This window comes from Saccopteryx bilineata, chromosome 8 (genome assembly GCF_036850765.1).
Source record: "Saccopteryx bilineata isolate mSacBil1 chromosome 8, mSacBil1_pri_phased_curated, whole genome shotgun sequence".
NCBI classification, from domain to species: domain Eukaryota; kingdom Metazoa; phylum Chordata; class Mammalia; order Chiroptera; family Emballonuridae; genus Saccopteryx; species Saccopteryx bilineata.
In genome coordinates, this window is record NC_089497.1 from 71,226,520 (window position 1) to 71,240,768 (window position 14,249).

Sequence of the window (14,249 nt, forward strand, 5' to 3'; positions counted from 1 at the left end):
GCAGTCTATTCTCAAGAACAAAGGCCAGCACTCCAAGGGAAACTTTGCCAGAACCTTTTCTGTCCTGGGTGAAGGTCAATTAGCCAAATCTAATCTCAAACCTGCCTGTTTTGCCTACGAGTGAAAAAAATTTAAGAAACTTCTGAAGCACAGAGTCACGCCCACTAAAACACTGAGATTTAATCATAAGATTATAGAATGTTTCCCCTCCCCTCCACCCAATCCTGCCACCAGGGTTCCTGTGTGGTAACAGTGGGTTACAACTGAAACAGCTGTAAGACACAAAACTCTGTTTAGGAAGCAGTGCTTGGGGAAGCCTAAAGGCAGCGGGAGAAAGCAAAAGTAAAACAAGGACACTAGAGGAAAGTGGAGCCTCGGGCACCTACAGCTACTGCAGACATTAAACAGCATGCCTCCAAGCAGATTAACATAAAACATTAAAGGTCAGCATAGCTCAGTTCCTGGTATGTGATGCATCACATCTGGCTTTTAAGAAAAAAAATTACAAGTCATACTGAAAGGCAGGAAAAAGCACAGCTTGAAGGGACATAGCAAGCCTCAGAACTAGACCGAGATGTGGCACAAATTTTGGGATTGATTACAAAATTTAAAGTAACTGGTTAATGTGTTAAGAACTGTAATGGATCAAGTTGAAAACATGGAAGAATAGATGGGTAATGTTAGCAGAGAGATGGAAATTTTAAGAAAGAAAACAACAACAAAGAAAATGCTAGAAATCAGAAACATTTTTATTTATTATTATTATTATTTTTTTACAGGGACAGAGAGAGAATCAGAGAGAGGGATAGATAGGGACAGACAGGAATGGAGAGAGATGAGAAGCATCAATCATCAGTTTTTTGTTGGGACTCCTTAGTTGTTCATCGATTGCTTTCTCATATGTGCCTTGACCACAGGCCTTCAGCAGACCGAGTAACCCCTTGCTCGAGCCAGCGACCTTGGGTCCAAGCTGGTGAGCTTTTTTTTTTTTTTTTTTTTTTTGGCTCAAGCCAGATGAGCCCGCACTCAAGCTGGCAACCTCGGGGTCTCGAACCTGGGTCCTTCTGCATCCCAGTCCAACGCTCTATTCACTGCGCCACCACCTGGTCAGACAATCAGAAACATTTTAATAGAAGAGTGCATTTGATGGACTCATCAGTGAACTGGACACAGCTGAAGAAAGAATCAGTCACCTTGACCAAATGTCAATGGAAACCTCCTGAACAAAAACAAAGAAAAATAAGTGAAATCAAATACAATCTAACTGAACTACCCATGCACTATGAGACAGTATAAAAAGGTGCAATATGTGTTTATTTGAATACAAGAAGAAAAAGAGAAAAGAATGGAGAACTATTTTGAGTAATAATGGTCAAAATTTTTCCAAAATTAATGACAGGCACCAAACTACAGAACCAGGAAGCTCAGAGGATAGCAACAGAATAAATATCAAAGAAATTTTAAAATTTTATCCAAACTTCAGGAAAACAAAGACAAATAGAAAATCTTGGAAAAAAGCCAGAGGGAAAACACCTTCCTATAGTACATCAGACTTATAGAAAACATGCAAATAAGAATCAAATGGAGTGAAATATATATGAAGTGTTGAGAGAAAAAAAGCATAAACCTAGAATTCTATATGCAATGAAATTATCCTTCAGACATGAAGGAGTGTATGGCCAGTAGCCACGGCCACCATCACTGCCTGGCCTTTGCAGGTTCACATTTGATTCGGACAGACGGTAATAAAACAACAGAGCCAAGAACTGGTGGGCCATTAGCTTTAATCCTAGCTTGCACCCAGCGAGCAAGAAGCACACAGTGAGAAAACACTTCCTTTTCCATTCAGGGCTCCCAAAGCCACTGACTTATCCGAGTTTCCTAGAATCAAAGGTTCCTACGTCACCAGCCTTACCTCTGTTCCCCATGTCCTCTCTGCACAAACTGGCTTCTCCTTCAGCACTCTGCCATTTTGGCTGCTTCTCCTCTCCTCCACGTGGCCTTTCTCTGCTGTCCTCCTGCATGGGCTCCTCTGCCCCATTTTATAGTATAGAAATCAAAACCTTTAATCTAATCTAATATACAAACAAGGAATTCTCTGATACAAAGTCACTTATCTGAAGCATAATGGGATTCCTCATGAGAGTGCACCACCCCCTATCATGCAACAGTCAAGGGTGTGGGGAAAAGCTTAGTCTTAAAACTAAGCCTTAGGCTATAACGATCCTGCCTGCTTACAGCCTGCCCCCACACCCAATGCAAACTATAAGTGAGCCAACATATATATCATATTTACAAACTTATTTGACCAACAAGGAGAAATAAAGATGTCTTCAGGCAACAAAAATGGAGAGAATTTGTCCCCAATAGACTTGCCTTGCAAGAAATGATAACAGAAGTTCTTCAAAAAGAAGGAAATGCTACAGGTTGGAAACTCAGATCTAACAGAGAAAGAAAGAACAGTGGAGAAGGAATAAGTGAAGGTAAAATAAAACCTCTTATTTATTCTTATTTGATGTCACAGATAACAGTTTGTTCAAAATAATAAGAATATATTTGATGATGATAGCTTAAGGATAAGTAAAAAGAGGAAAGGTCAAGAAGGCAAATCCAAAAGGAAGAGATCAACTCCTGTTGTGTTCAACAGGTAGCAAAATTTTCAAGTGGAACATCCAGTAGAAATGATATATCGAGAAAGTGTATTATTGCAAGTGGTTTAATAAAGAACTTCATGGGATGAACAGAGAGGAACAGCTCCGAGCCACTGTGCTGAATAGCATATTTACAAGACTTCCTGGGTTTTTAAAATGTTTCTTCTGTGTTTGACAATTTTTGTTTTAAAAAATCACAGGAAAAACATGTGCTGATCACTTCTCTCTATGTTATGGTAGAAAATCTGTGAGATAAACTACAGTGTAAGCATATCAAAATTAGCCTAGAGAAAAATGCTTTGTGAGTTCACCAGATGGTCTCTGTCAGCCTTGTTTCATGTGTTATCCACGTTTACTCTGACTATGGTTTCTCACAATTTTACTATTTTATACTCAAATATGAAAAAGTGCCTTTTTAATTTTTTTATGGTTTAATGTTAGTGTAGTCTTGAAAACTAATGAACTATATTAAATTATTTCTTAAAATTTATGGACGAGCCATTTTAATATTCAATCTGCGATAGTTTATAAAATCTGACGATAAGAGTTGATTTTTTTTTTAAATCTCCTGATCATAAAAAAGTTTTCATTGGCTTTTTGAGGATATATGAAATAAGACTATAATTTACAGTTTTTATTTATTTATTTTTTTTATTTATTTTTTTATTTTATTTTATTTTTTTTTCATTTTTCTGAAGCTGGAAACAGGGAGAGACAGTCAGACAGACTCCCGCATGCGCCCGACCGGGATCCACCCGGCACGCCCACCAGGGGGCGATGCTCTGCCCATCCTGGGCGTCGCCATGTTGCGACCAGAGCCACTCTAGCGCCTGGGGCAGAGGCCACAGAGCCATCCCCAGCGCCCGGGCCATCTTTGCTCCAATGGAGCCTTGGCTGCGGGAGGGGAAGAGAGAGACAGAGAGGAAAGCGCGGCGGAGGGGTGGAGAAGCAAATGGGCGCTTCTCTACAGTTTTTAAATAGATTTATCAGTATTTCCCTTAACAGCTTGTACTTTTTGTACTTTGCCTCTACTCTAGGTCATAAATATAGTCTCCTATGTTTTCTGTCTTCTCTTATTTCCGTCATTTCATAGGTATTTTTCTTTAGTGTTCATTTAATAAATGAAAAGTTTTTCATTGGGTGTTAATAAGTTTTACTATAGTTCTGCTTCTAAATTCATATCCTCCATTTGAGGGCAAACTATCCTATCTTAAAATAAAAATAAAGGAATCCTGGTCACCTTGGTCAGTAGTTTTGCTTATTGAATGTAATATTAGTCATCCTTAATAAAGTATATTAACATGTGCGTTTGCTTTTATATAGGCATGTAGAAGTCCAGGTGTTTGGCGATCACCATGGCAATGCTGTGTACTTGTTTGAAAGAGACTGTAGTGTACAGAGGAGGCATCAGAAGATCATTGAGGAAGCCCCAGGGGTAAGAAACTTGTAAAGAAGTTTATAAGCTTCTCTATAATGGAAGCCCCAGTCACTCTGATTTTCATATTAGGAATCTGTGAAGCTTGTGTCTCCCCCAAAGTCCTGCTGGACAACCACTTCCTGGTAGTAATATAAGGGTAAGGTCCCACCACAGTGCTGGGGATGAGGAAGGGGTTGATGTTCTGGGCTAACATACAGAGGACACAGTGGGGCTATGTTCCATCTGGATAGTTTCTTAGTAACGTCTCCTCTGAGCCAAGGCTCTGACTTATAATGAGCAGCCATATAGTGTTTCCATGTACATTTTAAATTGTAATCAGTCAAAATGTTTAAGGAATGGAATGATCTGTTTAATTGAATGTATTTTCTATAAAGATGACTTCTTTTAACTGCTGTTTAAGGTGTTCCTAAAATATATTAGTCATCTTCCTGTTGTATTGTGGAGGAGAGAGATTTGCTCTTATGTGACAAATTTTGCCCCTCGGAATTGTTTGTATTCCTTCCAGCCTACCTTTTGATTGGTGTAGGTTGTTGTCTGGGTCAAGCCCTCTTCCTAGGATTACTTACGTTTGGATTTATGTTTCTTTGGAGACTGATACTGCCATAGGCTTCTTTTCTTGTTCAATTATATACAGTACTCCCCATCCCATGTATACTTTGAGTTACCCATGGTCAATTGTGGTCCAAAACTCTTAAATCAAAAATTCTAAAAATAATATGAAATAACATTTCAGAAACTTCATAAAATTTAAATTGCACACTTCTGAGTAGTGTGATGAAATCTAATGCCATCTCAGCTGAGGTGTGAATCACCCCTCTGTCCAGAATATCCATGCCGTATAGGTGACCTGCCTGTTAGTCTCCTGGTAGTTGTCTTAGTTATCAGATCAACTGTCACATACCTTGTGTTCAAGTCATCCTTATTTTACTTAATAATGGCAGCAAAGTGCAGGAGGAATGAGGCTAGAAATTTGGATATGCCCAAGAGAAGCTGCAAACTGCTTCCTGTTAGTGAAAAAGCATGTAATAGGGAGAACGCACACAGGGTTTGGCACTCGGTGGCTCCAGGCGTCCACTGGAGATCTTAGGGCTCCCCTCGTTGGTAAAGGATGCTGCCACACATGTTTTATCAGTGTGCCGTTTTAGCAGGTCAGGGATCTGAGGTTTCTGGTTAGTCAGTTTGTTAGTCTCATTAAAATTTCCATTTCTGTTGCAGAGTATATTATACCATTTGAAGTAAATGTCAACAATAATTTCAGTAAAGCCTTATTTTCAAACAGTGACTGCTTAAATATATATCTGTAGAGTACAGATTTAAAAATGTTAAAAAGTTTTGCCTATTTATTGACATATATTTCTTTCTTTTTTTTTTTTTATTTCCTGAAGCTGGAAACGGGGATAGACAGTCAGACAGACTCCCACATGCACCCGACCGGGATCCACCCGGCACGCCCACCAGGGGCGACGCTCTGCCCCTCCAGGGCATCGCTCTGTTGCCACCAGAGCCACTCTAGCGCCTGGGGCAGAGGCCAAGGAGCCATCCCCAGCGCCCGGGCCATCTTTGCTCCAATGGAGCCTCGCTGCGGGAGGGGAAGAGAGAGACAGAGAGGAAGGAGAGGGGGAGGGGTGGAGAAGCAGATGGGCGCTTCTCCTGTGTGCCCTGGCCAGGAATTGAACCCCGGACTTCTGCACGCCAGGCCGACACTCTACCACTGAGCCAACCTGCCAGGGCCTCTTTTTTTTTTTTTTTTTGAATCTTTCTTATTAACTTGGTATCTCAAGATTTACCATATTCCAGGGTAATTATTGGCCTATAACCCAGTTTGCTTCACCATCTTAAAATAGGGATCGTTCATAGTTTTCATATTGATACATATAGTTTTAAGTAGACCTAGAGTTCTAAAAGTTGTTATGTAGGTACAAGGGACAGAGATATGTCACTGTGCTGAGGAATATCTGCAATCACTAGCAGAAACAGAATATAGACATTACTAGCAGAACCATTAAAATTTGGTAATAAAGTTAGCTTTTTATCTTTATTAGTATCTCTTTAATGCAATATATGATATGCAGAGATGTAATAAGGGATCTTAATGAAAATTTTTAGTGGGACAAGGTACTAATGGAAATTTATTTAAATATTTTTTCATAGCCTGGTATTAAACCTGAAGTAAGAAGAAAGCTTGGAGAAGCTGCAGTCAGAGCTGCTAAAGCTGTAAATTATGTTGGGGCAGGTATGTTAAAATTTGTTTCTAAAAGAGGAGGAGAAGCAATTACTTATTTATGTTCAGAGGCAAAAGAAACATAGCTTTTATGTCAGTATTTTCCAAACTTTTTTGACCAGACACACACACACACACACACACACACACACACACACACACACACGCATACTTTTTATATTGAGACCTTATATATACACGTTTGTATTTATATTCATATATATTTGAAAAAAAGCTTTTACTAAATAATATTTATTTTAATATGTATAATGCTCTTCAAAAATAGTTTATTCATTTATTTTTACAGAAGTTTTCGGTTTATAGCAAAATTGAGAAAGTACAGTGATTTTCCCACATACCGCCTGTCCACACAGGCACCGCCTCCCCTACGGTCAGCCTTCCACCTCAGCGTGGTTCCTTTGTTACACAATCAGTAAACTTACACGGACGCCTTAATATCACTCAGAGAACAGATTTCACATTAGAGTTTCTTTTTTTTTTTTTTTTTTTGTATTTTTTTCTGAAGCTAGAAACGGGAAGAGACAGTCAGACTCCAACATGCGCCCGACCGAGATCCACCTGGCACGCCCACCAGAGGGCGACGCTCTGCCCACCAGGGGGTGATGCTCTGCCCCTCCGGGGCATCGCTCTGTTGCGACCAGAGCCACTCTAGCGCCTGGGGCAGAGACCAAGGAGCCATCCCCAGAGCCCGGGCCATCTTTGCTCCAATGGAGCCTCGGCTGCGGGAGGGGAAGAGAGAGACAGAGAGAAAGGAGAGGGGGAGGGGTGGAGAAGCAGATGGGCGCTTCTCCTGTGTGCCCTGGCCGGGAATCGAACCCGGGACCTCTGCACGCCAGGCCGACGCTCTACCACTGAGCCAACTGGCCAGGGCCTAGAGTTTCTTTTTGATGCTATACATTCTGAGTTTAGACAAATATCTAGATAGATGTGCATCCACCATTGTAGTACCATAGGTAGTATAGTTTCTCTTCTCTAAAAACCTCTGTGTTCTGCTCTTCATCCTTCCCTACCTCCAATCCCTGACAACCACTGATCTCTTTGTTACCTCTGTGGAGACCATAAAAAGGCATTGTCTTTTTCAGAATGCTATATATTTGGAATAATACAATACACAGCCTTTTAAGACTGACTTATTTTACTTGCTAATAAGAATATATGTTTCTGGCCCTGGCCGGTTGGCTCAGAGGTAGAGTGTCGGCCTAGCATGCGGGGCACCCAGGTTCGATTCCCGGCCAGGGCACATAGGAGAAGCGCCCATTTGCTTCTTCACCCCCCCACCTCCTTCCTCTGTCTCTCTCTTCCCCTCCCGCAGCCAAGGCTCCATTGGAGCAAAGATGGCCCAGGCGCTGGGGATGGCTCCTTGGCCGCTGCCCCAGGCGCTAGAGTGGCTCTGGTCGCGGCAGAGCGACGCCCCGGAGGGGCAGAGCATCGCCCCCTGGTGGGCAGAGCGTAGCCCCTGGTGGGCGTGCCAGGTGGATCCCGGTCAGGCGCATGCGGGAGTCTCTCTGACTGTCTCTCCCTATTTCCAGCTTCAGAAAAAAAAAAAAACCAAAAAAAAAAAAACCAAAAAAAAAAAAAAGAATATATGTTTCTTCCATGTTTCTTCATGACTCAATAGCTCACTTCCTTTTAGCGCTGAATAACATTCCATTGTCTTTATGTTTAATTATCTTCTCACCTACTGAAGGATATCTTGATTGCTTCCAAAATTTTGGCAATTATAAAAAAGCTGCTATAAACATCCATGTGCAGATTTATATGTGGATATAAGTTTCAGTTCGTTTGGTTAAATATCAAGAGGCATGATTGCTGGATCATACAATAAGATTATGTGTAGTTATGTAAAAAACAGCCAAAATGTCTTTCAAAGTAGCGGTACCATTTTGCATTCTCAGCAGCAATGGATGAGAGTCCCAGTTGCTCCACATCCTTATCATGATTTGGCATTCAGTGTTCCAGATTTTGCCCATTCTTATAGGTGCATAGTGGTATCTGTTGTTATTTTAATTTGCATTTCCCTGTTGACATGATGTGGAGCATCTTCTCATATTCTTTCTTGCCACCTGTTTACCAATTAATTCTTCCATGGATTGTGCCTTTTTTGTTGTATTTAAAAAAGCATTACCATATTCAAGGTTATCTAGGCTTTCTCCTGTGCTATCTAGGTTTATGATGCCATAACTCTGAGTTGATACTTCTCATCATTCTCTCCCTTCCTGTCTGTCTGTCTCTCTTTCTCTCTCTCTCTCTCTCTTTCACACACACACACACACACACACACACACACCCAAAAAATAACTTCCTGGTCAGGCTGGTTTTCTCATCATTAAGTATGATGTAAGTGAAAGTTTTCTATAAATATTTATTGAGAAAATTCTCCTCATACTTTGTTGAGAATATTTATTATAATTGGATATTGGATTTTATCAAATGCTTCTGCATCTGTGGATATGATCATGTGATTCCTTAGCTTGCTGATGTGATGGATTACTTTAATTGATTTTCAAATATTGAAACAGCCTTGCATACCTGGGAATAATCCTACTTGGTTGCAGTATATTGTTCTTTTTATATAGTGTTGGATTTGATTTACTAATATTTTGTTGAGGGTATTTGCATCCTTGTTGATGAGAGATACTGGTTTGTAGATATCTTTTCTTATAATATCTTTGTCTGGTTAGAGAACTAATATAATTTCTTTCTTAAACTTTTGTTAGAATTTACCAGTGAATCCATCTGAACCTGCTGCTTTCTGTTCTAGAAGGTTATTAATGATTGATTCAATTTCTTTAATGATTTAGCCTTATTTGGATTTCTCTTTCTTCTTATGTGAGTTTTGGCACATTGTGTCTTTCAAGGAATTCATCCATTTCATCTAAATTATGAATTTGTAGCTATAGAGTTATACATAATATTCCTTTATTATCCCTTTAATCTCCATGGGATTAGTAATATTTGTCTTCTCTTTGTTTTTCTTAGCCTAGTAGAAGCTTATCAATTTTATTTGCTCTTTTCAAAGAACCAACTTTTGGTTTTGTTGCTTTTCTCTATTTCCTGTTTTTATTTATTTATTTTTGATTTTTGTATTTTTCTGAAATTAGAAATGGGGAGGCAGTCAGACAGACTCCCGCATGCGCCCAACTGGGATCCACCAGGCACATCCACCAGGGGGCGATGCTCTGCCCATCTGGGGCATTGCTCTGTTGCAACCAGAGCCATTCTAGCGCCTGAGGCAGAGGCCACAGAGCCATCCTCAGCGCCCAGGTCAACTTTGCGCCAATGGAGCCTTGGCTGCGGGAGGGGAAGAGAGAGACAGAGAGGAAGGAGAGGGGGAGGGGTGGAGAAGCAGATGGGCGCTTCTCCTGTGTGCCCTGGCCGGGAATTGAACCCGGGACTTCTGCACGCCAGGCCAATGCTCTACCACTGAGCCAACCGGCCAGGGCTCTTGAGAGTTTTTTGACCGATATGTAAGCATTGTGTTGTTTCATCTATGAATATTTTGAGATATTTTTCAGTTATCTTTCTGTTAATGTTTTTAGTTCAGTTTACTGATTTTTAGTTTATAATCTGAGAGCAGACACTGTATGGTACTTATTCTTTTAACTATGTTAAAGTGTTTTTTATGGCCCTGAATGTGGTCTATCTTGGTGAATGTTCTGTATAAGCTAGAAAACGTATAATATACTGTTGCTGGATGAAGTCATCTGTAGGTGTCGATTATATCTGGTTTATTGATGGTGCTATAGAGTTCAGCTATGTCCTTACTAATTTTCTGCCTGCTGGATTTGTCTATTTCTGGTAAAGTGGTATTAGTCTCCAACTGCATTAGTGGTTTCAACTACTTTTCTTTGCAGTTCCCAGTTTTTGCCTCATATATTTCAACACACTGTTACACATTAAGGATTGTTATGTGTTCTTGGAGCATTGAACCTATATCATTTGACTTCTCTCTGAAGGACTTTTTTTTTTTATCATTTATTGTAAGGCCAATAAGTTCTCCCAATTTTTGTTGATCTGAGACCATCTTTATTTCTTTTTCACTTTGAAGGATAACTTTACAGCGTACAGAATTCTAGGTTGGTGAATTCCTCCTCTTAATATTTGAAATAATACGGGGGGGGATGCAATCGGGGCAACACTAGAATCTTTGTAAACACAATAAATTAAATTTAAAAAAATTAAAAGAAAAAAATATAAATACTTTACCTCTATGTTCTTGCTTGCATGGTTTTTGAGAAGTCAGATGTAATACATATTACTAACATTAGACATCAAAAATAAAAAGATAACTTAAAAATTCATATTTATTTACAGGTATAACAATTATTGCATTAATAACAAAGAGGCAGCAATATGGTTGCTTTATGGTAACCTAGTATAATTGATATGATTGATATATATTTATATAGCCTAGCTTGTAAACAAATGAATGAATCATAGCATTTTTATGGCATACTGTATTATAATCATAGTTACAATATAGTTGGAAACATTGCTACATTTTTTAAAACCCACTTGTCTGTGATAATAGGCAATACAGTTTTTCCAATTAAGAAAGGTATACTGTATAGTAATGTAATTTTTTGAAAGTAAAGTTATAAATTATATTCAATATTACTGACCTATACCTATGTATGTATAGGCTATCTACTTCAATACAAATCTTGCAGGCCCAGGCTGGGTTGCTCAGTGGATAGAGCATTGTCCCGGCATGCCGAGGTCATGGACTCAGTCCCGGTCAGGGCACATATGAGAAGCAGCCAGTGAGAGCACAGCTAAGTGGAACAACACGTTGATGTGTCTCTCTCTCTCTTTGTCTCTTCCTTCCCCTCTTCCTTTCTCTCAAGTCAATGGAAAAATTAAAAAACAAACAGAAAACAATACAAGTCTTGCACATGATGACTACTTACACAAAAATGTCATAGTTCTTGCTGTCCATACAGTTATTAGATTTTCAAAGGAAGACACATACACAGCAGATAAGTTTATTAACTGTTCAGCATGATGATTATTTCCTATTCATTAAATTGACGTGGATCATCATAAAAGTCTTCATCCTTGTCATCCTCACATTGAGTAGGCCGCAGAGGAAGAGGAAGGGTTGGTCATGCTGCCTTAGGGTGAGGAGGCAGGAGAAGCAGGTGTACGCAGCATAACTTTATGAAAAGACATTGTAAGTTCTGCCTGACACTTTTGCTTTTCTGTTTCTCTAAAACTGTTTCTAGATGGTAGCAATATCTTTCTTTATTGTTCACTTTAGTTTCAGTGCCCATATCACAGAAGGTCCCATGTTATAAAAGAAGTCAGAAGCAGTCTTGAAACATCAGAACCCTCTGCCTGACTGTCTAATGTCAATGTTTTGTGGCATCGTTTCCTCTGCGTCTCCTTCCTTGTTGAGTGGCACGGGCTCAGGAGCACTCAGCTCCATCAACTCATCTTCTGTTAACTCCTCTGGCGTGATATCCATTAGCTCTTGAATTCTTCCAAGATCCATATCTTGAAACCCTTTATCCCCACTTCTTTTTTTCATATCCACAGTCTCTTTTATGATTTCCTTGATTGCCGCTGTTATAAATCCTGTGAAGTCAGGCAGAGCATCTGCACAGTTTTCTCCAGCAGAAACTTCTTTTTTGGGCTTGATTGTTTCACACTTTTTTCTGTAACAACAATGGCATCTCTAGTGATGTAATCCGTTCAGACTTTCATGGTGTTCTCTCTGTTGGGGTTCTCTTCCATAGCATTGGTGATCCTGTCAATAGAGTGCTGTGTCTAATGAGCCTGAAAGGTCCTTATAACCCCAGATCTAGAGCCTGAACTAGAGATACTGCGTTGAGGGCACGCAGACCACTTTGATTCCTTTGGTGTTAAACTGGAGTTCTGGGTGGTCAGGGTGCTGTCCAATAGCAAAAGAACTTTGAAAGGTAACTGTTTACTGGAAAAGTACTTTCTGACTTCTGGGATAAAGCATCGGTGGAACCAATCCAGAAAAGGGGTTCTTGTTGTCCAGGCCTTGTATGCCGAAAGCCGGGCAGCTGGTGCTCTGTGTTCCCTCCACAGCTGCAGGTTAGCAGCTTTGTAGATCACGGCTCGTAGTCACAGACCAGACCGCATTTGCACAAAACAGTGGAGTTAACCTGTCCTCTCTTGCCTTAAATCCTGATACTTGCTTCTCTTCCTTATTAAGAAATGTCCTTTGTGGCTATTTTTCCTCAGAATAGAGCACTTCATCTATAGTAAAAACCTGTTCAGGCAGATATACTTTCTTCTCCATGATTGTCTTAATGGCATCTGGGAACTTCTCTGCTGCCTCTTGTTTGCTGCTTCTCCTGTTATCCTAACAATTAAACCAAACCCCGTCCTAAAATTAGCAAACATTCTTTTTTTTTTTTTGCATTTTTCTGAAGCTGGAAAAAGGGAGAGACAGTCAGACAGACTCCCGCATGCGCCCGACCGGGATCCACCCGGCACGCCCACCAGGGGGCGACGCTCTGCCCCTCCGGGGGGTCGCCATGTTGCGACCAGAGCCACTCTAGCGCCTGGGGCAGAGGCCACAGAGCCATCCCCAGCGCCCGGGCCATCTTTGCTCCAATGGAGCCTTGGCTGCTGGAGGGGAAGAGAGAGACAGAGAGGAAGGCGTGGCAGAGGGGTGGAGAAGCAAATGAGCGCTTCTCCTGTGTGCCCTGGCCGGGAATCAAACCCGGGTCCTCCGCACGCTAGGCCGACGCTCTACCGCTGAGCCAACCGGTCAGGGCGCAAACATACTTTCTTGGTGTTAAATTCTCCAGCATTAGATTCTTCACATTTTGATTTTTATGTTGTCATCTAATGACTTCTCTTTTTCTCAAATCATATTAGAATGTATCAGATGCCTTTCTTTTTTTTTTTTTTTTTTTGCATTTTTTCTGAAGCTGGAAACGGGGAGAGACAGTCAGATAGACTCCTGCATGCGCCCAACCGGGATCCACCCGGTACGCCCACCAGGGGGTGACGCTCTGCCCACCAGGGGGCGATGCTCTGCCCCTCCGGGGCATCGCTCTGTCGCGACCAGAGCCACTCTAGCACCTGGGGCAGAGGCCAAGGAGCCATCCCCAGCGCCCGGGCCATCCTTGCTCCAATGGAGCCTCGCTGCGGGAAGGGGAAGAGAGAGACAGAGAGGAAGGAGAGGGGGAGGGGTGGAGAAGCAGATGGGCGCTTCTCCTGTGTGCCCTGGCCGGGAATCGAACCCGGGACTTCTGCACGCCAGGCCGACGCTCTACCACTGAGCAAACCGGCCAGGGCCCAGATGCCTTTCTTTTTTTTTTTTTTTTTTTTTTTTTTTCTGAAGCTGGAAACGGGGAGAGACAGTCAGACAGACTCCCGCATGCGCCCGACCGGGATCCACCTGGCACGCCCACCAGGGGCGATGCTCTGCCCACCAGGGGCGATGCTCTGCCCACCAGGGGGGTGATGCTCTGCCCCTCCGGGGCGTCGCTCTGCCGAGACCAGAGCCACTCTAGCGCCTGGGGCAGAGGCCAAGGAGCCATCCCCAGCGTCCGGGCCATCCTTGCTCCAATGGAGCCTCAGCTGCGGGAGGGGATGAGAGAGACAGAGAGGAAGGGGGGGGTGGAGAAGCAAATGGACACTTCTCCTATGTGCCCTGGCCGGGAATCGAACCCTGGTCCCCCGCACGCCAGGCCGCAGGCCGACGCTCTACCGCTGAGCCAACCGGCCAGGGCCACCTTTCTTATAGTAATGCTCCACCCATATAAAAACTACGTTTTCAGTATGAAATAAAACGGTGTTGTGTAAAAGTACATGGTTTTTGTACTGGCTGGCATAGCTATACTGACAGCTTCACAAATTTTTTTATTTTATTTTATTTTACAATTATCCTTATAATGGGTCCATTTATCTTGAAATGGTGGGCAGTCTCAGCTTC

The 14,249-nt window shown here is 41.8% G+C and overlaps 1 protein-coding gene and 1 non-coding gene across 2 annotated transcripts in view; one reads left to right on the forward strand and one right to left on the reverse strand.

Moving 5' to 3' along the window:
- MCCC1 (methylcrotonyl-CoA carboxylase subunit 1) overlaps positions 1-14,249 on the forward strand; it is an 82,720-nt gene that overhangs the window by 35,363 nt on the left and 33,108 nt on the right. The window contains exons 8-9 of the mRNA XM_066241384.1: positions 3,975-4,086; positions 6,241-6,322. Of these exons, the coding sequence (XP_066097481.1) occupies positions 3,975-4,086; positions 6,241-6,322 (194 nt within the window). The remainder of the gene's footprint in view (positions 1-3,974; positions 4,087-6,240; positions 6,323-14,249) is intronic.
- TRNAR-GCG (transfer RNA arginine (anticodon GCG)) lies at positions 13,964-14,046 on the reverse strand. Its single transcript is given in 2 exon segments — positions 13,964-13,998; positions 14,006-14,046. It is a non-coding gene; the product is annotated as a tRNA-Arg (tRNA).